At 37.0% G+C, this 25,309-nt stretch overlaps 1 protein-coding gene across 1 annotated transcript in view; it reads left to right on the top strand.

Annotated features, from left to right (window-relative positions):
• LOC142336689 (uncharacterized) overlaps positions 1–25,309 on the top strand; it is a 103,426-nt gene that overhangs the window by 49,477 nt on the left and 28,640 nt on the right. The window contains exons 13-16 of the mRNA XM_075385601.1: positions 5,774–6,061; positions 7,834–7,901; positions 8,422–8,634; positions 17,662–17,766. Of these exons, the coding sequence (XP_075241716.1) occupies positions 5,774–6,061; positions 7,834–7,901; positions 8,422–8,634; positions 17,662–17,766 (674 nt within the window). The remainder of the gene's footprint in view (positions 1–5,773; positions 6,062–7,833; positions 7,902–8,421; positions 8,635–17,661; positions 17,767–25,309) is intronic.

Raw genomic sequence — 25,309 nt, 5'->3', positions numbered from 1 at the left:
TTTAACTAAAAGCCAAACCAAAAGTGATCCGCAATTGGTTTCATTTCGTTTTTACATCTTAGTAGTCGTCTATAATACCATTTAATTTCTAATGCAATTTTTAACTGCTCTCAAATAATGTTTTAAGCCTTTTTCGGATTACCGACTTTTCGTCCGGGTTTTGTCTTGTCGTTTGCATTTTCATCTCCAAAAACGGGATAAACAAGTAAAGCCCTTAAGGCTTTATCCTATATATAAAAGGCGTGAGCTCTAAAGTGGGTCAAAATTTGTGCACGTTTAATGGGTCTTTCGATGCAAATGTTTAAGAGCCGAATTGACCAGCATGGTTAAGCGAACATATCGAGAGGGGTCAATGACCTAAAAGTCTCAAAGTAGATGGGTGAGAACCGAAACTTGGACAAAAGACTAATAATCAGGTGCTGTTAACACGAGGCTAAGAGGCCTTGAAAGTATGCTCGCCCAGAGTGAGGTTTTACTGTCCTGAGTATTACGTGTTTTTTAAATGCTCCCGAACTAAATTTGAAGTTCTTATTGTAGACGTGTTTTTCTGCACAGTTTAAGTTTAAGAGATTCTGCGCTATTCTCGAACACTTTTAGCTTCCAACTAAGTTTTTCACGCTTAACTTTTTGATTTTTGTGTATTGATACGATAAAAGCGAGTGTGAGAAACGTTGGTATGTAGTCGTTATAGCGTATTTGGTAAGATGGAGGACTGTTGTTCTGGGGGTCGAGGTATCGAACCCCTGTCGGGTACCCTCCCTTTTGGAGTCATGAATTCTAATCAACTTCATGCCGCCTGTTTTTCGAGAGCACTTCTTGCGACGCTCAGTCGTTTTATGTTACTGTGTGTGTTTGGGGGATGAACAATGCTAATCCTATATATAAAATGCGTGAGCTCTAAAATTGGGCTAAATTTTTGCATGTTTAAGGGGCCTTTCGAAGCGCATGTTAGAGAGCCGCATTGAGCATCATGGTTAAGCGAACATATCGAGAGAGGTCAATGACCTAAAAGTCTCAAAGTGGATGGGTGAGAAACGAACCTTGGAAAAAAGAATCTTAGTCAGATGCAGTTTTCAGGAGGCTAAGAGGGCTTGAAAGAATGCTCGCCCAGTGGGAGGATTTTCTGTCCTGGGTACTACGTGTTGTTAAATGCTCCCGGACTTAGTTTGAATTTCGTTTTTTAATTGTGTGTTTTTCTGCTAAGCTTTAGTTTTACCGATTTTGTGGTTTTCTAGAGAACACTCTTAGCTTTCAACTAGTTTTTCAACTTTTTTGAATTTTGTGATCTCAAATGCACTTAATCTGAAATATGTTTATTGATATTATAAAAGCGATTGTGAGAAACGGTGGTATGTAGTTGTAATAGCGCAGTTGGTAAGATGGGGGTCTGCTTTTCTCGGGGTCGAAGATTCGAACCCCTGTCGGGTACCCTCACTTTTGTAGACGAAAATTTCTAATCAACACTATGCCGCCTGTTGTTTGAGAGCACTTCTTGCAACGTTGAGTCGTTTTTTGTTCCTGTTTGTTTGGGGGATGAAAAATGCAAATCCTTACTATATTCTAGACGCGTGAACAGTAAAATGGGACAAAATTTTGGCATATTTAAAGGTCTTCTCGTAGCGCGTGTTTAAGAGCCGCATTGAGCAGCGTGGTTAAGCGAACATATCGAGAGGTCGATGACCTAAAGGGCTCAAGGAAGATGGGTGAGAACCGTATCTTGGACAAGACTGTTAGTCAGGTGCACTTACCACGAGGCTATTAGGGCTTGAAAATATGCTCGCTCAGAGGAAGTATTTACTGTCTTGGGTTGTACGTGTTTTTTAATTGTTCCCAAACTAATTTCGAAGTATTCATTGTAAACGTGTGTTTTCTGCAAAGTTTTAGCTGTACAGATTCTGCGCTATTCTAGAACACTCTTAGCTAGCAACTAAGTTTTTCACGCTTTACATTTTGATGTATGCATGATCTCAAAATGCTCTCAATCTGAAATATGTCTATTGAGAAAAATAAAAGCGACTGTGAGAAAGGCTTGCATCTAGTATTAAAGCGCAGTTGGTAAGATGGAGGACTGTTATTCTGAGGGTCGAGGGTTCAAGCGCTTGTCGGGTACCTTCCCTTTTGTGGACATGAAAGTTTCTAATTAACACCATGAGACGCGAGTTGGTTTATGTTCTCGTGTGTGTCTCTTTGGGGGATGAAAAATGGAAATTGTTTTCTCTTTGTAGCCATTCTTCTTTCCATTGGCTTGGTCTTTTCTTTGTTTTTTTATTTCAAATATTTGAACGATGGTTTTTCGTAAAACGCTGGGATTTTCGAGCTAGTATTGTTCCCCCTTGAACGAATTTTGGAGTAGTCATTTTCTATCTCTCGCTTTCTTTCTTCCTCTCGCTTTCTTTCTCTCTTTCTTTGTTTGTGTGTGTGTGTTTCGTCCTCTCTTTTTCCTCTTTCCTCCGTTCCGTTTCTCTATCCCTTTTCTTTCTGTTTCTCTTTCTCTCTCTTTCCCTTTGTTTATCTTTTCTCTTCTCAAATTTAATTATCAAGAAAATCAGTTGAGCAAATGGTCACCCCAAGAAACGGGAGGCCAATACAGAATATACCAAGAGTTCAAGCGGACTGAATTGGAAAAATCAAACCGTTTTCTCTGTCCTCCATAGGATTATCATAGGTTGAGTTTTATTTTTTAGCTGTTGATTTCGGTTCTTTTACCATTATCAATAAAATCGCTAAGAAACTAAGTTTGGACAATAAGACTAAAACTGCTCAAAACTTAGTTTCATAGCAATTTTATGGATAATGGTAATAGAACCGAAATCAACAACCATAAAATAAAACTCAACCTGTTGTTATCCTTTGGAGGACAGAGAAAACTGTTTGATTTTTCAAATTCAGCCTGTTTGAAGCTCTTGGTGTTTTCTGTTTTGTCCTCCCGTCTCTGAGGTGACTATTTGCTCAATTGATTTTCTTGCTCATTAAATTTGTGAAGAGAAGAATAGAGAAGTAAACAAAGGGAAAGAGAGAAAGAGACAAACCGAAAGAAGAGATAAAGAGAAAAACGGAACGGAGGAAAGTGAAGAAAGAGAGAGGACAAAACACAAACACAAAGCCAGAGAGAGAGAGAGAGAGAGAGAGAAAGAGAGAGAGAGAGAGAGAAAAGGAGAGAGATAAACAAAGAAAGAGAAAGAAAGAAAGTAAGAAAAATTCGTTTAGGGGCAACAATACTAGCAAGTCTTTCTTTATTATATTAAACGTCAGTCTCAATTGAGCACAATCGTTAACATTGGTCCTGTCGTAACATGTTTTAGGGGTCCTTAATCATGCAACCTATCGCATAAAATGCGTTTTGAGACGCGCCTTGCCATCATATTTAAGCTCCTATTATGCACATTTTTTTGCGCTTATCAAGCATGCGGTATAGCAAAAACAAGCGAGTCCGAGTCCAAACGCCATTGTACAGAAATATGCTGTAGAAAGAGCGAAGGACAAGTGCAATACGCATAGTTAGCGTAAGTGGTGAGACCTATGGCTGTTAAGAGAGGGGTATGGGCTCGAGCCCGAGTTGGTGCGAAACAGAAACCTTAACTTCTTTTAAGCCTCTTATTCGTGTAAATGATTTTCTTATGGTTTTGCGGGCCTGCTAGTAGTCTCTAAATCTTCGGTTGTCCAAAAATATTTGAGAGACCATACATTCTTTCTCTGAAGGGTGGTTCCTAGAATTGGCCCCCCATTTCTTCAACTTCTTGACCACCAATTAATCCCCCCTCCCTCCGCGGACCCACTCACTCTGACCACCTGTTTCCTCCCGTAACCGCGCACGCTTGGTTCTACTGGAAAAACCCCCCTCCACCCCAACCCCTGATGATCATACCACCGTCCTTAATCAGGCTAAAGCCAGCCCCCATAGGACACAGCTAGCTAGTGATGAAGCGCCAACCGCTCGTCAGTCCCTTGAGAGCAATTCGCCCGACGATAGTCGATTAATTTTTAAATCCGCCGTCAGCCTCTCAACGGCTATTATTTGGACGCTCTTCTTTTTAAATTAGCTTTGCCTTTGGATCACGTTTTTCGTTTTAAATAAGTCGTAATTTTCACGTTTGACTTCTGACTTACTTCACTTACTGTTTCAACTGAATGGATTTTAAACTCTTTTGCTCATTCAATTACGCAATGTGGTGAACACTGTCAAAGTCAAAAGATCAAAATCAAAAGAGACGGCATTGACTGATAAAGCCCGCTCGTTAAGTCATTGAGAGTTAGGTTATCAAAGTTCACTATTAGAGTGTTTGCTAGCTGACATTGGTATTAAGCCCTTTAGCTTTCAGTTTAGAGGCTAAATTATGTAACGTTTTAGAGTGTAACTGAAACTGCGCGCCAAATTAGGACACCTTTTGACACTGAAAAAAAAACAAGAAAATACCTTGTCAAGTTATCTGTTTTTTCTTTTTCTGTTTCAATCCCGATGTGCAGCAAGCGCGTCAACTGCGGCTTTTTTCTGACAATCTGCAGGCTATATTTATTTTTTTTTGACTAGTGTGGTCATGGTCGGTGATTTACACTACGCTCAAAATGACGTTTGTGAGTTTGCAATGAAATCCTTATATCAGTTCAGGGTGTCTAACGGCTAATGCGTCTGCGTAAGATCGTATTGTTTGTTTGGGAACTTTTCCTTTTTAGTTTTTGAGCCGTTAGTGTGGATTGCATGCATTGTTTTCACTCTTCGACTAGCGCCAAACTAACCTGATGACTGTCTAAAGTGATTTCTCTGTCTAAAGCGATGTTGGCAGATTTGATGCTGTGGCTATAGCAGTAAAAAGAGTAAATTCGCCGACTGTTTTGTTTTAATCATGAATTAATCATTTTGACATAAAGTTTGCGTAAATTGTTTTGGCATAGATAGAAACGAAAATTTAATCTTGCCTTGAACCCTCAAGCTTATTTTGGGTCCTTTTCATTAGTTTTGGATTTTTCAAAGTTTGAGCTTTTTGGAATTGCATAAATCAAGCACGATTTATTTTCTGTCTGCTTTTATATTACTCGGTACGTTATGGCTGGATTCTTAGCCCGTTTTAGTTTTGAGGGCGACTAACAGAATGAAGAGTTAAGTGAGGCAGAATAATCTTCAAAAAATTGGCTTTCGTTCTATTTATCTTTAAAAATTGAAATAACGGAGTGTCAAACAGTAATTGAACTCTCGTTTTTTTTTTGCATTTTGAATGTGGTGTATTGCATTTCGCTCTAATTTTTGGACGACCAAAACATCTGCATTGATCTGATTCGTCAGTATTCTGACAACTGTGAAATTACAATCCGAAGCTATAGGCTGAGCGTAGCTATATTGCGGTAACTCTTGGTTTTGTAAATTGGATGCTTTTTCTGGTCAACCTGCTATTGTAGTGTTCACTGGAACCTCATAAATCCAAAGAAATCCCTCTGATAGCATTTCGTCAAGATTTTAGTCGGCTTTGTTTATATTTCAGTCATAGGTTTTGTCAATGACTATCTTACACGCTTGAGTATCTTTCACCGGACGTTAACGAACAGTTGCTCACAAACTCTAGTCTCAGATGATGCTGACAACTATGATCAAAATCTGATTACTTTCTACCTCATTAAATTAGAGTCAAATTACGAAGACTACCAAGCGATCGGGCAGCTATCAATTATCATGTCCCTTCCGTTTCCTTGAATCATATATCTTTCTAGTCTGATTAGGCTATTTCCTTGCTTGATTGCGTTCTCCAACGTAGAAAATAGTGGTGTGAGCTTGTGCTTTTAGCTGTCGCAAGTGAAAACTGATTACGAGAAGTGTGCGAGCATGCTACAAGACACTCAGTCAGAGCTAACCTCATACATGCGCCAAAATAACCAGCTCCTCCTCAACAGTAACCGGGCGACGGGTGGGGGTGATTCGGTGCCGGGTGGAACCGCAATCATTCTTAATCACAGGAGCACACCTGCATCCCAAAATGTGTTGCATGCTGATGATGGGTGTGGTCTTGATACTCTAGACGAATCTTGTGTTGATGTGCTTGCTCATACTAATGCCACCAAACCCTCACCCCCTGTAAGTTATAACGAATTACTCGTAATTCAGCCTGGCTTGATGTGATTTTAGCGTGTCAACCAAATTCTCTCGTCACATCCAAAGAAGAATCCTTATGGTCACGTGTGGAGGAATACGCAGAGAAACGCAAATCGTGGTCAACAAAACGCAACTCAAAATGCTACAAATGGCCACGTTCCTGCGGAAACCGGAGGTCAGCAAAGGTCGTTATCGCTCAACCAAACCAGACGCCAGAACCGAGAACGGGTGAAAGCAATGCAGCGTGAGCAGTTGGAGCAGAGGAAAGAGTTCCAGAAGTTGAAGGCGGCCGGAGGTGTCAATCCAAACGTGGTGCTTCAGTTCCCGAGTAGGAACTCGTTGACTAACTTAACGACTGTTGGCCAACAAACAGATGAACTGACTGCTCAAATTCAGCAGCATCAGCAAATCAGACAGCAGCTCAAAGCATCTGCGCCACCAACTATAATCAATTGATTTGTTAACATTGAAAAATGGTTTCCCTTCCGGGTCCAAAATTGTATACACCCTTAGACATTGAAAGGAACACCCATATGAACACCCATAATTGATAATTTTACGCTTTTATAGGGGCACATTTAAATTTCAATTGTTGGGTCATACTCATATCAGACTGAGCAAACTATTGTTATGTAGACACGAACCTGATTAATTCTGAAAAAGAGGAATGAGATCACATTGAATTATTTCAGGTGTTTTTTGAAGACATCATTAGGTAATGTGCCATTTTGTGAAAAAAGCGTATGTTAAATAGTACGAAGGAACTCTTGATATTCCTTTTAAAGCTGTAGTTGCAGGGTGCAAAAGAGGTCAATTTGTTCGGGAAGGGGAGTTTACATTTGTACACTACCATGGATTTTTTATTGAAATGTTTGTTTTGATCATTTGTGCTTCTTTTCTTATTTTCAGCCTCAAACGAGGAAGATTTAATGTACAATTTGAATGAAGTCTTGATCAAGTTTTATACTGCTCTATGCAAAAAAAATATGGAATTATGTTAAATTATTGTATATGCATCTCAAATACAAATTCAGTTTTAATTTTAATGCGTTGTCTAATATTCATGGATGAGGGTTATTGTTTGAATCACTAAGGAATGAAATGATTGAAATTGTGAGCATTAAACAGTAAGTTGTGAGCTTTAAATTTTGTGTTTAAGATGTGTTGAGAAGTCCATAATTATATTTGCACTGACGGATTTTAATCAAGAGCTTAATTGTGGGCAATCCTTTAGCTCTTTAAGGATAATTAAGTCTATCGTCTTCGCTTCGAACAAATTTCTCCGATTGAAAGATAAAGATGTGATGATAAAAAGAAAGCCATGAAATGGGATTTAAGGTCGAATCTTTTTTGTGCTCTGATTGATCTTAACTCATTACTTCAGAAGCATTTTTTTGTTAAAAAATACAAAATAGCGAACGACGGTCTACCCGCAGTGGCAACATCCCCCTCACCCGTCGGGAGGGGGGGGGGTGCGGTCACGGGGAGGCCGAGCGGAGCCGAAACGCACCATAGATAATCAAGCGACGACAATTAATTAGTTCGCCATTTGTACTTTAATTTAAACCAATCAGATTATTTGGCCTATCAAATTTGAGCATTCGTTTTTTTTTCTCGTTTAGCTCTACGCCCGATCGGATCTAATTATTAGCTACACATCAATCTTTGCAAATTTTAGTGTTTTTTTATGATGAACTGCAAAAATTATAAATAAGCACTATTCAAGTGGGTGAACTATTGTACTGTGTTTTTAGCAATCTTTGGCCAGTGAATTACACTCAGCTCTCAATCCAAGGGACGTTGCCCGAACATGCTCAAGCACGTAAGAGGACTTCGATTTAATCCGCGCACCCCCAACCCTACTTTAAGTAAAATTATCATCGGCCTTTCAGTTTAATACTCAAAATATTTCTATCCGACTCATTTTCCTCGCAATTATACGTTTTTTGTCTCCCTTGGGTTTGAATGAACAAACTGACACTATCGCGTTTAAAGCTGATATTAGCATGCATAACTGGAAAGTATGTGGTCATAACAATTCGTCTAACCTATAATAGTGCATGTATGGCGTGAATGATTCCCAGGGAGGGATTTGAAAAAATTATACTCGTGACTAAGAATTATCAACTTTGCTAAGTGTAGTAATAGTTCAAAAACAAAAAAAATTCTCGGTTCAAAGCTACATCCAAAAATTTTTGAACAATTATCGTACTTAACCATAGAGTATATTATAAACTGGGGAGGGGAGATATTGTAACCAGTTTTCATAAAATATTGCTACCGTGTATAGTCTGAAAGTGTAGGTATGCAAATGCTAAATGTCCCGCAGATCCGACTTTTAGGCAAGCACGACAAGTGGTGCGAGAGATGGTGACTTCTCGCATTGGGAAGAGACACAGAAGGGACAAGATTCCTGGCTCAAACACGGGACCCCTGGCAGCAACTACACCCACCCCCGCTACCAGTGGACGCCCGAGAACTACACACTACCCATTTGGACCTAACAGTGCTTTTGCTGCGGCAGGAAACACGCCTACGTCTTTCAAAAACACAAGGTGGGTTTGTATTCGCAAGATGGGTTTGTTCACTACATGTTCCGATCTCATTTAGTGAACTCTATACCAGCACAGCTTTGGCTTGTTCCGTAAGTTTGACCCTGAATTTGTTCCTCAAAGCAGTCATTATTGGTAGCGTTTGAAAGCCTTTGCAGCGAAAGCTTACTGCACAGCGGTTTTTCAACATTTTATCTGACAAGATATTGAGGTTTCAAATAAATCTTGATTTTCTAATGGATTTAGTGAAAGTCAATGGAAACCTCCGGAGATTGCTTAAATTGATGATAACAATTGTTTTTTTACCCGCTAATTGCTGGTCGAAAACACTGTTCTCTGAGCTTTATGCTACGCCGCCTGTCATTCGAGAGCGGTTAGTCCGACGTGGGTCGGTTTATTTTTTGTGTGTAATTAGTGTAAACGGTCTAAAAGTGTTTAGGTCAATGGTGTGACATGACTTTTTATCATGACTTACCTTCCGCTAGAAATGAAATTGCGTTAGGAGTATGAACTCTAATTGAAAGTTCAAAGAAGTCAACCGAACTAAATTCTTCTATGGTTTTATTACTAAGGCGTTTTTAGGCTCTATTACTTGAGACTAAGTTGAAATTAAGATCTTTGAAAATCAAAGGCTTTTATGTTTTCCTAAGGTTCGTTGGTTTCAGTTGTCTCTTTTTGTTGAATTATCCGCAGTAGTGCTTGTGGCTTTTGGGTTAAGTAAAATAATTGAATGTGAGCACGGAAAAGTTCACGCTTGTCTTTTTGATTTTTTTTTGAGTGATTCGAATTGTGCGCATTTAGAATTTAATTCTGTTGCTAAAGTAAAAGCCGTTTTTGAGAGATGACAATACATAGCTCTGTAGCGTAGTCGTTTGCATTTCTCTTGCCTATGACCCCTTATAAATTGATTGCCTCGCCAGTCGTTCGAGAGAAATCCGTCCGATGTTAGTCGGTTTTTAATAGCCGCTGTCAGCCTCTCAACGGCTATCATTTAGGTGCACTCCTTTTTTAAAATTTGCTTTACCTTTTGATCACATTTTTCGTTTTACATAAGTCACGATTTTCGCTTTTGACCTCTGACCTACTTCACTCACTGTTTATCTGAATGGATTTTAAATTATTTCACATATTCAGTTACGCAATGTGGTTAATGCTTTCAAAGTCAAAAGATCAAAATCAAAAGAGACTGGATAAAGCCCGGTCATTGAGTCATTGAGAATTAGGTTATCAAAGTTCATTAGAGTAATTGCTAGCTGACATTGGTATTTAGCTTATTAGATTTCAGTTTAGAAGCTGAATTAAGCATGCTTTTAGAATGCAATTCAAAGTGCACACTAGATTAGAACTTTTTGACACTTAAAGAAAAAGAAAAAATTGGTCAATTTGTTTTTCTTTTTCTGTTTCGATCCCCGGTGTGCATCAAGCGCGTCAACGGTGGCTATTTTCCGGCAATCTGCCGGCAATGTTTAATCTAAAATGCTCTTGTTCTGAAATAAAGTTTGTTGGTAAAAAGAAGTGTGAGCGAAAGCAAGTCAATAGTATAGCCAAGAAAATATTTTTAGGAGAGTTTTTGCCGGCGTACTGGATCATAATCGACTTTGAGTCGATTCCAGAGTCCTCTGGATGTTTTGTGTTTACAATTTTTTCAAAGAGTTTTATTTGTAATATTTTTTGCCTAATTCTGTTTTTCTCCTTTCAGAATATTTTTGTTAGGTTCATTTGTGTAATATGCAAAACGTGGCAGGGTTCTTATAACTAAGTGATATCAATTAAATGTTTGATAACAAATGTTTTGAAATAAATTGATCAACTCATTTTGTTGTTTCTACTTCTTGCTCAAGTTTTAAGGGTTTTCCAGAGCATTTGGGTGTCGTCTGCTGGCTCAATGAGTCAATAGTAACTGTTTCGTAAAGTGTGTTGAACAGTTTGTGAGACTTTTGAATTTTCTGAGAATATTAAAAGTTTAACACGTTTTTTAGATTTTCTCTATAATTATAGATGTCATTGGCACTTCAGTGAGTCATGTTTGGGTGTATTTATATTAGCCATGTTTAGAATTTAGTTGTTTTTGAAATAGTTTTTAATTGCTCTCAAACGAAGTTTGTACCAATTATATTAGCCCTTTCGGTCTTTTATACGATTTTTTGCTTGACCGATTTTTCGTCTGACGCATTTGACTTTGTCCTCAAAAACGGGATAAGCAGGTAGAGCCCAGCGGGCATTAAGTGCTCTTAAGGCCTTTCATCAGCTTGCTAGTCTTCAAGTACGCGCTTCACAGAATCTGTTTTGGTGACATATACTTATGGTGCGAAGGGCGGTTTGTTGGAGGTTGACCCCACACCTCCCCCACAACCACTACCTCCCCCCACTGCCCATCCGCTGCGCTCACTTCGCGCTTCTTCAATTAAGCTAAAGGTAGCCTCACTAAACTGTGGCTAGCTACTACCGAAGCCAACCGCTCGCCGGTCGTTTGAGAGCTATTCTCCCGACATTAGTCGGTTATGTTTCTGTTTCAATCCCGGTGGACATTAAGCGCCTCAACGGTGGCTATTTTCGGGCCATCTTTTGCCTATGTTTGTTCAATAGCCGCCCTCATTGGCTATTATAGCGCTCCTGTTCTTCACAGTCCAAAGGATTTGGATTGTATTGGTGTGCTGTCTTTTTGAGATGTTTTATTTTTATCTGATGACTTTTAACGTTAAAAACGTGATATTCAGGTAACGCTAGGCATTAAGTTGAAATAGAGGCAATGTGAAACGGTCATTTTCAAGTTTTTTGTGACCAAAAAATTGTTTTTCTTGTCTTATCTCCGTTTTTTTGAGATTTTACTGAAACAGGACTTAATTGTTTGGTTAAGCTTCTAGCAGTCTTGTGGAAGCTAGAAGTGCTCATCATAACTGAGTAATTTCTGCAATTTTTAAATTTTTTGAACATTTTTGCAATTTTCTGAGTTCCTTGATCTCTTCGATCCAATGAATAGTTTTAAGGGCTTGAAAATGGTTTACTGGATGGGTTTTAATGGCTGTTGGGTTTTAAGGGTTGGATTTTAAAGGTTTTTTATCATGTAATTGTGCGGGTTTTTTGCAGTTTTGATAAAACTTGCACTTTTTAAAGTTTTAATTTTTGGTTTTTTAAAATTAAAATTTAATTCTGTGAATATTATCATGTTCCGAATTCATCGATCTTTATGGTTCAGTCAAAAAGTGAAGGCTTGGACTTGGGTTTTAGAATATTCTCTGAACATGATGAAATGGTTCCGAAGATATTAATATCACAAATTTTAGCAGCCTTTTAATAAAATTTGCAATTGTTTTCATGTTTTTTTTTTAAATTTTGTCTGAATTCATCGATTTTCAGGAGCCAATTTAAGTTTTCAAGTCGTGCAGATGGGTTTCTGGAAAGATTCACGAGGCAGGTAGAAAAACGGTTTTGAACATATTAATGTTGTGAAATTTAGAAACTTTGAAAAAGTTTAGCAGTTTTCACTTTTGAAGTATTTGGCGTATTTCTCAAAATTTTCTATCTTTAGTCGGCAATTAACTCCTTTCAAGGCTTGGATATCGTTTGATGGGTATAATTATGTGGATGAAATTTGATCTTCAGGGTAATTGCAATGATGATGTTTGTTTTGTTTGTTGGATTGTCTTAGTTTCTCTGATTTTGAGACTGTTCGTCTATTTGGATGCCATTGTTCGATTGATCGTCTAAGTTTTATTGAATTCTTTGGATTTTATTTCAGAATTTGTCCTTCTATGATTTTTTTAAGATCTGTTCAATTTTTTCGGATTTATGACGTCTGTGAGAAGACAAATCCGAGTGGTGATTTTAATCACGCTTGAGTAGTAAGGAGTGTGATAAAGAGAGTAAGTTTGAAGCGTGATTGTTTTCAAAGTACGTTCAAAGTGGAGTGAGAACTTGATATTTGAACAAATATAAGGTTTTTCAAAGCTACTTTATTCATGAGCGCCTATGTGACTGCTGTTTTCTGTTTCTTTTGAGTGCTAATAATATGTTACATATGTTTTCTATTGGAGCCTATTTGAAATGGATTCAACTCATCGACGGCCAGCTAATGCTTTTTTTAACTTTGACACTTTGTTGTCATGAAATAGTATTGAAAATTCAATGTTTGCCACCTTTTTTAATTTTATGCCTTTTATTTTTTCACCTAGTATCAATATTGATAGCATTATTAGTTGCTAATAGTACTCTGAATATTGATAGTATTATTAGTTGTTTTTCATGTGTTTTTAATGTCTTTGGCACTATATGTTCTGAACATTCTTTAATGATTTTGAGAGTATTTGTGCTGTTTGTTGTCTTTCGGTTTCATCTAATTAGGGACAGTTCTCATAGGTTGCTAATATCAATTATTTTAAATCGATTTAATTGTTTCAGTTCAGAGCTAATTCTTTCAATGAGCGACTTTCAATCTTTTTAGTAATTTTTTATCGAATTCTTGAGATTTTGCGAGTTTTTTTGCTGAATTTGTTTTCTTACCTCCTGTCTCCTTAATAACAAGTTTCAAGGTTGGCTAAGGATGCCTAAATTATTGGTTGTTTCTTTGACTTGTACGCTTTTCATTTTCAAAAATTTTTACTGAAGTTCTGAGTTTTATTAGTATTTTTACTTATTGCTGTTTTATCACTTAATGGCACGTGTCTTCGCTTACTTATGAGTAATAGGTGAATCTTTTAGTGGTTTGAGTTCAAATGTCGTTTTCTAAGATTATTGCACTTGTTTTGTAAAATTAAATTGATTTGTTTGTCTTAGTGGTTTTTGTTGCTGTCTTTTACTTGGGCTCAAAAAACAATATTTTCTTATTGACCTTTGTCACAGCGAAGTGTTTTTCATAAATAAATTTCTATTGATTTCGGTCGCAGCGAAAATTATTTCAGCTTCTAGTTTTACGATATGCTTTGGTTAACCTTTTGGGTTGTAGTTATGAGGTTTTCTTAGTTTGCGCCTCTGGTTTTCTCTTTTTGCTTTCTTGATTCTCACAATGTTGTTGTAATAGGTATTCATTTTTAGACTTATTATAACGGTTATAACTTATTATAACTCATCTTTTTCTCAAATTCCGTTTAAAAAGCAGTTATTCACGAAAGCAATTCAAATTGAACGGAGACCGTATTAAAAAACTAATTTAAAAACAGAACTGGATAAACCCATAAAGCCCAATTTTAGATGCCCGTTAGTTGAACTTTATTCTTATAAGTCTGAGGTACCATCTCAAATGCTTTTTGGTATTAATACTAGCCCATGTACTTCTATTTTCTTTTATTGTTTCAATCCCAATTGCCGCTATGGGAATCAACGGTGGCTGTTTTGCTGCATTCTGCCGGGTATGTTTTATTAATAGCTCTGTTTTATATATTAAAAATCATATTTTGAGACAGTTTTTTACTTTAATACTTGGGTAGAGGTCATCAACTTTACTTTTGAGTTTCTCGTGAGTTAACACTGCATATTTCCTCAATTTTGATGTTTCGGCAGAGCACTGGTATAGGAAAATAATTGTATAGAAATTTTCTCACAAATTGAGGAAATATTGCATCAGAAATTAGGTTTTTACTTCGTAATAATAGGGGCTGATAAATGATTTTTGCGATTTTGTATATTTAGGCGCTCTCCTTTTTACGTAGCGCTGTGAGATGCTTTTATATTTTTTCCATGAGTTTGAGCTTTGAAAACGGGATTTAGAGGTAGCGCCCAATGGGCATTAAGTTTCATTCGAGGCTCTAAGCTGGCGTGTAGTCTTCCGAACGTTTAATTTGCTGAAGCTTCGGGGAAGGCCTAAATTGAAAGTGAAAAGGAGCTACTGCTTATTGGTATTGATACTAGCCCCTGTGTGGCATCATTACAAAACATGATTATGTCTAACTAGGGATTGATATCAAAATAGCTTGCACTTTGAAACTTTTTTAATGTAAAATTCTTTTTTCCTTCTCTTTTCTTTCAATCCCAATTGGGATTATAAGAAGCAATTTTGCTATTTTGCGGCAGTCTGCCGGACATGTTTTTGGATTGTATTTCAGGACTTGTCTTGTCTTGCTATGTTAAATTTGTTTTTCCTTTCGAGCACGTTTCTGGATTTACATAATTCATGATTTTCAAGTTTGGCTCACTCTGTTTCAACTAATGGGTTTTAAATTCTTTAAAGCAAAAGAAATAAACTGATAATGTTGTTAAGTTATAGTGCATTAGGTTATCAAACTTCACAAAATCTAATGCTAGGTTCCATTTTTAAGCTTAACAGTAGCCCTCAGCTTAGAAGCCGAATTAATAATGATTTTAGAATCTAATTGAAACTGCACACCAAATTAACACTTTTTGACCCTTAGAAACAAATTATGTAATTTTTCATCTTGTTTTTCTGATTCGATCCCGATCTGCGTTAAGGGGGCTATTTTTCGGCAATCTGCTGGTTGTTTCAATTTTCTGTAATGGTGTTCTAATTGTTTTCTGTCTTCACTGATTTTTTTCAGATGAGGATAGTGTTTTTCATGGTTATGATTTTTTAATTTGTTAGGTATTGTTACCATTGTTCATTTTTGAAAAATTAATTGTTGTGATTTTTGGCATATTTTTGTTTGTTTTTGAAGCCTCTTTCTGTTCAGTTACCTTTTCAGTGCAGTTTTATCCTTATGGGTTTTTATATTGAATTTTACTTTAGGTTGGGACCATGAGGAAATTATAGATCGTTTTATGTGCCAGTTTTTTTCCTATAATAGATTTTTAATTTTTTGTTTTTAATTTTTCCCAATTGTGTGCTCATTGATCGGACCAGAAACGGTATTGGAGAGGCTCTTCTCGCGGTTGTCTTCTTTTAATGTTTTTCTATCATTTGGTTAGCAATTGTTTGACAGAAAGAGCCATTACATAAGCTATTTAGAGTATTTATATTGAAAATGTATTCAGCAGAGTATGTTTTCAGAGTTGAGAATATTATTCTGTTCTTTGTTTAATTTATTTATTCTCGCTATTTTTGATTTGATTATTCTAGCCAAAATAAACAATTTATATAGGTGAGGTTTCGCCTGCGTACTGAGTCACAGTAGAATTCCAGTCGATTCCAAAGTGTTCTGGCTGTTTCTTTTCACAGTTCAAAGAGAACTGTATTTGGTCGGTAAGTTTTGAAGAGAGAGCAAGCAATTTGTTTTTCGTTCTTCACATTTATTTTTCCAGTGTTAGATGGTTAATTGCTCTCAAGCGAATTTTGTAGCAATTATATCAGCCATGTTGGTCTTTCTACGACTCGGAGGAGTATTGAGGTTCTACAAGTTTTTTTTTAGCTGACGCAAGTTTGTTCATGACTTGAATTTTGACTTTTCTATTCGAGCATTTGCCTCAGTTTTTGATTGTTGATAGCCGACCTCATCTTCTCAGCCGGTTATTATAGCGCTCCTGTTTTTTTTTACTTCGTCGAACGTTTTTTTCGCTTTACCCATTTTGCCGCTTTTTCGACATTTTCCGTGAAATCTTTTTGACTTCTCTAGGCTAGTTTCACTCTTCTGTCATTCTGCTCAAAGTCCTTTTTAAACAGCAGCTGCTCAGCAAATCAATTCAAAATGAAGAGACTCATTATAAAAAATTCAAAGTCAGAAATAGAAACGGGATAAACCCATAAAGCCCATTTTTAGTTGCCCGGTACTTGAACTTTGTTTTCATAAGTTTTAGTTACTATCTATAATGCTTATTGGTATTGATACTAGACCCTGTAGCCTCTCACTGAGAGACAGGAGTATGTTCAATTATGAAATGGCATCAAAATAAATCGCACTTAAAAATGTTTTTATACAAAAATCAATTTTTGTTGATATTTTCTTTCTTTCAATCCCAATAGAGTTATGGGAATCAACGGCGGCTATTTTCCGGCAATCTGCCGGGTATGTTTGACTGTTGTTTTCGAACATTGAACTTCAACAATAGCTGTTTGTAGTGTATAGCAATGGGGAACTACTGGTAATAATCAAGGTGAAGAGGTCAATTTGAGATATTTGGATCCCATTTAACCACCCCCCCCCCCCCCAGTACCTATCCCCCAACTTATCCCCCTCCCCGACTCCCCCTCCCCAATCCCCCCCCCCCAACATAGCCCCCCGCCCCACGTACCACCTCCCCCAGGTAAACCCCGCCTACCCCCTCCCCCACCTAACCCCCCACCCCCTACAAACATCCTCAATGAAATAAGAATTGCATTTTTTGCAATACTTTACAGTTTATTAGACTAACATTTTTTTTGTCTCATCTTTATTGACATTTTTGATTTTGGAAAAGTTAGCTTAAAGTTTTTAATGCACGAAGCTTTGAGTCGTTTCCGGTATTCTACCGACTGTTTTTTATGCGATTTTTTGCTTAACCGATTTTTCGTCTGACCCATTTGAATTTTCACCGATAAACAGGTAGCGCCCAGCGGGCATTAAGTTCTCTTAGAATCTTTCAGCTCACTAGTGTACAAGTATGCGATTCATAGAAACTGTTTTGGAGGCTTATATTTATGGGGTGAAGGGCGGTTGAGAGTTTGACTAAACCGTGGCTAGCTACTGACGAAGCCAACCGCTCGCCAGTCATTTGAGAGCAATTCGCCCGAGTTTAGTCGGTTATGTTTGGTTCATTATTAAAAGGAGTTAACGCCGATGAATTCCAAACATATAAGTTAAAATAGACTTTGTTTTTAATATTTATAATAAATTTCAACAGTGATATTTGAAATCTTCGTTTCTTTATTTTTCATTAAGTCAGAGTGCATTAGGGTGCCAATTTTCATTCAAGTGATTGCTAGCTGGAATTTTAATCAACCTTCCAAGTTTACAGTTTAGAAGCCATATTAAGTATATTTGTGTAATCTGACTGTATTCCACGCGAAATTTACAGCACAACTGTGCAGTACACTTTTTTATACTTTGAAAAAATATGTTTATTTCCTTTTCTTTCCTTTCGTGTGGCAATCACGATGTGCGTCAGGCGGGTCAACGGCGGCTATTTTTCGGCAATTTTCCGGCTGTTTATTTTGGAAGAATATTTCAGTCAAGAGTCACCCCCTCCCCGATTGCCAGTTGGGACAGACATGCAGACTGCAATTAGAAGACTGGGGGCATCCAGACAAAACGAAGTGGACTACAAGATGTTCAGGTTTGTTAATTGTTCAGACGCTTATCGCCCCTAGCAAATATTGCGACTTTCCAAAACGGCTAAAGCCTTAACACCCCCACGGAAAAAACTGTAATTAAGCAATTTTTACGGGGGCAGGGGGCTATAAATGGAAAAACCCGAGCGTTTTAATCATGTTAGACCGCATCGCTTCCTTGCAAGTTACTTTTCTAGCAGCATTCATTGTCGATCTATGTTCTGTGATTGTTATGCATCTTTAATTATTATTTGCTAAATTGCGACCAAAGATTCTAGACAAACGAGTAATGAACACAATTACAAAAAAGATTGGTGATTTTTAAATCAATATTTTTAAAAATCTGAATTGAGAGCGCCCGTTTTCAGCCCGTTTTATCTAAATTTTGAATTATTTGAAATTATGGGCACTGCTGTGTTGACAAGATTGGAATTTGAATATTGACTGTTTCTTTATCACCAGTAGATAACACGATTGATTGTAGCGGAATGCCTTTTTAACAGTGTGCACTTAATTCATTTTTATTGCTCATCGTGGACCTCAATTGTTCCAAAATAAAGATTGGTAGGATTCCTGGTAGGTAGATTCTGCGAAGCAAAAATTACATGCTCTTAACACGAAATATATAGAGCTGTAGAGAAGGCACAAAGCGAATACGCCAGTTCAAAATTTTGAGTCTTCCTGCTCAAAAATTGATTTTGCTTGGTCTCAGGCAAGTTTTTTTAGAAATTAGGTTGATATTGTTGTTTCAGTGCCCGTTGTGATTTTCGTCCAAAAGATTTGAGTTTTTGTTGAATTAGTCAAAATAAAGCGGCGGATCATTACGTCACGATGCAGTTTTTGAGGTCTATAAATCTTACAACGAAGCTGAGGGGAATACGTTGTTTTTTTGTTTCAATCCCAATTAAAGGGGGGTTAGGAACCCTGTACCAGCAGTACTTTTTTCTTGTTAAGCCAATTTTTTCCGACCGTTTTTTTCTTTTATTCTTCCGCAGTTAATTGTTGCGCGATCGGTAACTTCTATTTTCAGAAGACGTGTTTTAGATTAAGTTAAATGCCGCACGTAAAAAGAAGTGTTTAGTTAAATTTGTTGCATAAAAGTAAAAAGCAGAGAGATAACTAAGAGTGGTATTTTTGTTCATCCATCAATTTGAGAGTGCGAGAAAAGAAGGTGGAAGAGTTTTGTGTTAAGGTGATGATTTTTTTTTGATCATTTTGATCACATGTGGCTTTTTCAAAGCGGTTTTTTCAGTTTTAACTCTAACTGTTTCAGCTAAAAGTGTGTTTTTTTAAATCTGAGTAGCTAATAGTACTACATTTGGAAGCCTTTTTGACTATGTGAGGCAATTATTAGATTTTGAGCAAAGTTCCTATTTCGTCTTGATGGACGCTTTTTAGCAGTTTTCGTATTCTTCTTCAATTTTCTCTAGCATTTGGTAGTTAGTAATTTCAGTAAATTTTTAAGTCGAACTTTGAACCATTTTCAGTTATCTAAATTTTTCGCCTGATTTTGACTGAAGTATTTATAATGGTATTTCGTACCATTTTCATCTCTTTTCTCTATTTTTTGCCAATAACTTCCATTTTAGGATAATCGCAATTACTTTTCGTGTTGAGCTATGCCACATGTATTATTAACATAATGTGATACTTCAAATTATGCAGGACAGTTTTTTTTTTACTGAAATGGATGATACACATTTGTAATTTTTTTAGGTTTTTGTTGGTTCCGTTTTTTTGCCAATAGCTGTTTTGAAGTCATAAATTGTGAAATGTGAAAAGAAAATCGGATATTTGTCAGATTGTAAGTTTCTCTTGTTCTTTTTACTTCGTTTTTTTTTTTTTTCAAAATGATCGGTGCAAATAAGTTGGAGGTTAATTCTTTTTATTAGTTGGAGTGGCCCTAAGTGGATATCAACTTCTAGTCCGTGCGTTTTAAAAGTCTCGACTATCACGTTGAAATTCGGACTTATTTAACTCACTGTTTCAACTGAATAGAATTTAGAATTGGTTTTGCAAATTTACGCTAAACGATCGTGGTCTAAACTGGAAATAAAATGGCGAGATAAGCCAATAAAGACAAGGCACTATTGCTTACTGTTTAAAGACTGAGTGCATTAAGTATCAAAGCTCCCTAGGGTATACTTTTCAATAGTATTAATAATAAGCTGACTGTCCTCCTTTTCAGAGGAGAAATTCACCTTTGTTTTTGGTTCTAATGAATCTGAAGTCTAAATTAGAACACTTTCACGCTTAGAAAGTAAGTGGGCTCTTGTCTTCATTTTTATTACTGTTTTATTCACAACGTAGGTCAGTGCGGTCGCCGGCTGCCATCTTACGGTAATCAGATGTCTCTGTTTTACGTGGCTTTTTAATTTTTAATGAAGAGAGGTTTTGATATAATTCGCAACAAAGGACAGTTTGAGATGGGTTGCAAATTTTTCTAAAGCTGTTGTTCTAAAGCTATTTTTTATAATCGCTGCGAAGTTGTAAGCTGAGCGTAGCTATATTGCGTTGTTCGTGCTTTTACAAGCACTAACAGCATACAGCGCCCCCAAAGAAGTTGAAATGTATTGGGGGATACTGTATTGAAATGTGTTCACACTTCATGATTTTTGAACTAAAATTGAAATGATGATTTTCGTTATGCCGAAACAGGAAGTGAAGCGAAATAGCAAGTGTTTTTCGGCGAAAAATTTTTTTTGCTCTTATTTCAAGGTAGAAAGAGAAAACGGTGTTTTGAACGAAAATTTGGTTTGTTGTTAGTGGTGATTTGTTCACATGCAGGATTTTGACATTGATTTTTACTTGTTTGTTATCTGATTTTTAAAAAATGATTTCTCTTTTTATAGTCAATTCTAGATCTTTTTTTTGTTTAGTCAATAAAAATTCTTTGAATTATATCTTGACTTGTCCTATTCTGGTTTTTTGTTTCGCCTTCTGACGCTTTATTCGTTTTATAAATGTTCACGCAGCATAGGTGAAAAAATTTCTGAATTTGATTTCATCTCTCTTACGGCGTTTGCGTGCGTGATGTCTTTTCTTACTCTCTCTCTCTCTCTCTCTCTCTCTCTCTCTCTCTCTCTCTCTCTCTCTCTCTCTCTCTCTCTCTCTCTCGCTCTCTCTTTCTCTAGCAAAAGTTGTTATAGCTGCGAAGCTGTACGCTGACCGGAGCTATGCGGTGGTGACTTTTTCACGCTTGAATTTTTATGCTTTTTGCGCGACCTAAATTGCTTGCATTCCAAAATTAAGTGTAAATCAAAATTGATGGTAAAATAAGATGTGACAAGGGCCTGATAGGCGAGTGGTTAATGATCTGATTCTTACACACGGGATTGGGGTTCGAACAGCTTCGCTGTCAGAACGTTTGGCGCCCAATAATGTTCTCAGTGATGGACTCCCTTTGATTTAAAGTTCTTAAGTTGGCCGCTATAACTTTTTTCCAACTCATTTTTGTATATTATTTTTCTATGTGTATTTTGTGGCAAACAAGTCTATTTTGTAGCTATTTAGGCAGTCTGCCCGCTATGTTTACATCCTTTGCGTGATTAGATTTTGATCATACGTGACTCACCTCACTCAGTAAAATTACTTTGCACTTTAAAACCTAGGATTAGATATGAATTAGATTAAGATCAAAGGAACTCATCTATATAATAAAGGTCCACAATGAAAGGCTTCTCGGAGTGAATTTTAACAAGCCTTATTAATTTATTGCTAAATGTTTTACATTGCTTTTGAGCGACGTCGATAAATTTTTCATCTTATATCTGTATTATACGGCACGCAAATCTATTTACAGCTATTCCGCCAGTCTGCTGGCTGTTTTTCAGCTTTATACGTTGTTTATCATTTGATTTGTTGGAACATTATGTGCGAACGCACATTAATGGCTCTTCTTGTTTTCTTATTTCTTGAATATTAGCAGTTTTTAAATAGTTTTTAAACTTTTGAATATTAGTTTTGCACATTCTTCATTTTTTTTTAGTTCATAGTTCTTTTTTTGGGAATACTTAAAGTTAAAGCAGTTTTCTAGTTTAGCGTATTTGTTCGATATTTGTAACAAATGTGTGTTGCTTGTACCAATTGTAACACACAAAATTGTTCCAAAAAGTTACTCTGAAATATCTACTCGTTTCCACTTTTTATTACTTGTCCCAGGTCATCTTCGTCGCTTTGAGGTTTTCACCAGCCGTGTGAGATGCTTTGCGGAAATGCAATGATGTGACAAAGTTGAATCGACGGTTGGTTGAATGTAATTCTACTCAGTTTAACTAACGAGGGGCGATAATGAACTCCGAAACATTATGAGTTCCTTTATGAGTAATGGGATTCTAAGCAGACTAGTCCCGTTTGAGAGCATTTCTTGCGCCATTAGTTGGGCCATGTTTCCATCTATGATGGTCAAACATGGTTCTTCCTCTATTACATGGTCTTTTTAATATACTTCTGTGACTTTACTCCTGATGAAGAAAAACAAAAGAATGTCTTGTAGCCCGACAATTCTACAATTATCGCTTTGTCGCCAGTAAAGGGAAATAAGAAGTCTTGACTGAAGGACTCAAAATTCATTTGTTCTTCTTTAGTAGGTTGTTTTTAATAGCAGCCGTCAGCCTCTCAAGGGCTATTATTTAGGCGCTCTCCTTTTACAATTCAAAGAGTTTGAATTGTATTGGGGCGTTGTCTTTTTTAAGATCTGTTCACACATTTTCATGATTTTTGAAGTCAAATTTGAGCAGTGATTTTGGTCACGCCGAAACAGGAAGTGGAGCGAAAAAGCGAGTGGTTTTGCGGCGTGAATTTTTTTTGCTCTTATTTTAAAGTAGTGAGAAAACGGTGTTTGAACAAATGGATCGGGTTTTTTTTGAATGGTTTTCCCAATCCATTCAGTTCATTTTAGGACTAGTTTTTTCTTGAACCAAATTTCCATTTCTCGCTAGTGATTTTTGTTCACATGCGGCGATTTCACTTTGATTTTTACTGTTTTTTTTTTGGATCGGATTTTTTTTAAAATGGATTTCCCAATTGATTCATAGTTCATTCTAGTCTTTTGTTCGAACCAAATTTCCTTTTCTCACCAGTGATTTTTTTGATCACATGCGGCGTTTTGACATTGATTTTCTGTTTTTTATCTGATTTTTTAGAAATCTCTTTCTCAATTCACTCATAGTCCGTTTTAGGTCTAGTGGTTTGTTAAGTCAATGAAAATTCTTTGAATTGTACGTCAGGACTTGTCCTGCTATATTTTTTTTAATTGGCTTTACCTTTTGATCTCGTTTTTCGTTTAACATAAGTCACACTATTTTCACGTTTGACTTTGACTTACTTCACTTACTGTTTCAACTGAATGGATTTTAAATTCTTTCACGCATTCAATTACGCAATGTGGTGAATAGTCAAGGTCAGAAGATCAAAATCGAAACAGACGTGATAAAACGATAAAGCCCGGTCATTAAGTCATTGAGAATTAGGTTATCAAAGTTCATGAGTGTTTGCTAGCAGACATTGGTATTATGGTCATTAGCTTTCAGTTTGGAAGCCGAAATAAGTATAGTTTTAGAATCCAACTGAACCTGCACGCCAAATTTGAACACTTTTTGATACTGAAAAAAAAAAACAAAAAAAAAATTCGGTCGATTTATTTCTTCTTTTTCTGTCCGTCAACTGGGGCTATTTTCCAACAATCTGACGGCTATGTTCCGACTTTGGTGCGCAAAAAACTCATAGCTACAGATTATCAAATTGGGGAATTTATTTATTCCAATTGATGAGAAATCCTCCGATGCGACCCTCGAATTTTGTGTTCAATTATTTCCTCCTAATTGTGCCTCGTTTGACAAATAATTCGTTTTGCGTGGCCTATTAAGAAATCTAATTTTGGAGCAGTTTTGGATACATGTTGCTATTACTTCTTTGACTTCTTTCCTGTCGTACTGTTTCTACTCTTTCCCTCTCTTTCACTCACATCTTTCTACTCTGTAGGCATTCTGCTAATTGCATGTCCACTTCTGGTGATACGACCGCTGCTTGTGGTGCATCTTGCACACCTGTTGATACCACTTCTACCAACAATGATCATTCCGACAAAGATAACTATGTAGAAGGGTAAGTAAAGAAAAAAAACAAGAGCTTTGTGATTGTGCATCATCTCTCATCTGCGATTGGTAATTGTGAACATTGTTTGTAAATTAGACTGCAACTTATTTTGCATGCACCAGGTTATCAATGAATTGAAACGCGGACTGCGGGTGAATTTGGTAATACCAAGTCGCGATAAGCGCTCATGTGTTCTTTGGATTCTGGTCCATTGGTAGGTAGCGTCAATTTACACTTGATTTGATAAATCATCAACAGGTACAGAAATGACGCACATTGATAAATTAGATGTTATTGAAGTCTTATTTTGCTATTAACTCTTCTGGTAATTGTCAGAACGTCGGGCGAAAAATATTATAAATAGGAAAGTTGGTTGGCTGAAAAAAGTATAATCAATTTCGTTCTTAATAGCCGCAAAGCGATAGCTGGGGCTATTATTGGCCTCTTAGTTTTTTACAATTCAAAGAATTTGAATTGTCTCGGTCTTTTTTATAGGACTCGAAGAGGCATAATGGTGATTATTTGCTCTCGAACAAAATTCGTAGCAATTAAATTAGGCCTTTTATGCGATTTGTCGCTTGACCGATTTTTCGTCTGACCCTTTAAACGTTTCTTCCTCAAAAACGAGATATACGGTTAAAGCCCACAGGACATTAAGTGGCTGAGCAGCTCTCTTAGCGCCTTAATTAGGCATTACTATTCTCTAAATATGGGATTCACCAAAACTGTTTTGAGGAGACAATTTCGTGGTGTGAAGGCCGGTTCTTAATGTTATAAAATTTGACCCCACCCCGCCCCCAACCCCCACTGTTAGCATTCCAAAGTTCCAGCTCGCTTCTACCCTCCTGTCGCGAGCTGGAACTTAGGAATGCTAACAGTCCCCCAACCCTACCCCCTGTCGCTTAACCCCTACCCCACAAACGCTTGACCGACCCCCACTCCGCTGACTCCCCACCCCCAAATGCAAGCATCCCTTAACACCAGCTGGCTACTACCAAAGTCTACCGCCCATCGGTCGCTGGAGAGCAATTCGCCCGACTTTGGTCGATTATGTTTCTATTTAATTAATAGCGGCCGCCAGCCTCTCAAACGGCTATTATTTAGGCGCTTTCCTTTTTTGCAATTCAAAGAATTTGAATAATTTTGTGGCGCTGTCTTTTTTTAAAGTTCTGTTCACACATTTTCATGACTTTGAAGTCTAATTGGAGTAGTGATTTTGGTCACGCCGAAACAAAAAGTAGAGCCGGAAAAGCGAGTGTTTTTGCGGAATGAAATTTTTTCGCTCGAAATTTAAAATAGCGTGAGAAAACGGTGTTTGAACAAAAATTCGCTCTATCGCTAGTGGTTTTTTTTCAGATGCGACAATTACTGTTTTACTGTTTATTTGGATCAGATTTTTTTTTCTAAATGGTTTTCCCAATCCATTCAGTTCATTTTAGGGCTAGTTTTTTC

Source organism: Convolutriloba macropyga, chromosome 3 (genome assembly GCF_964194025.1).
Source record: "Convolutriloba macropyga chromosome 3, txConMacr16.3, whole genome shotgun sequence".
Taxonomy (NCBI): Eukaryota; Metazoa; Xenacoelomorpha; order Acoela; family Convolutidae; genus Convolutriloba; species Convolutriloba macropyga.
This window is presented reverse-complemented; position numbering and strand designations above follow the sequence as displayed.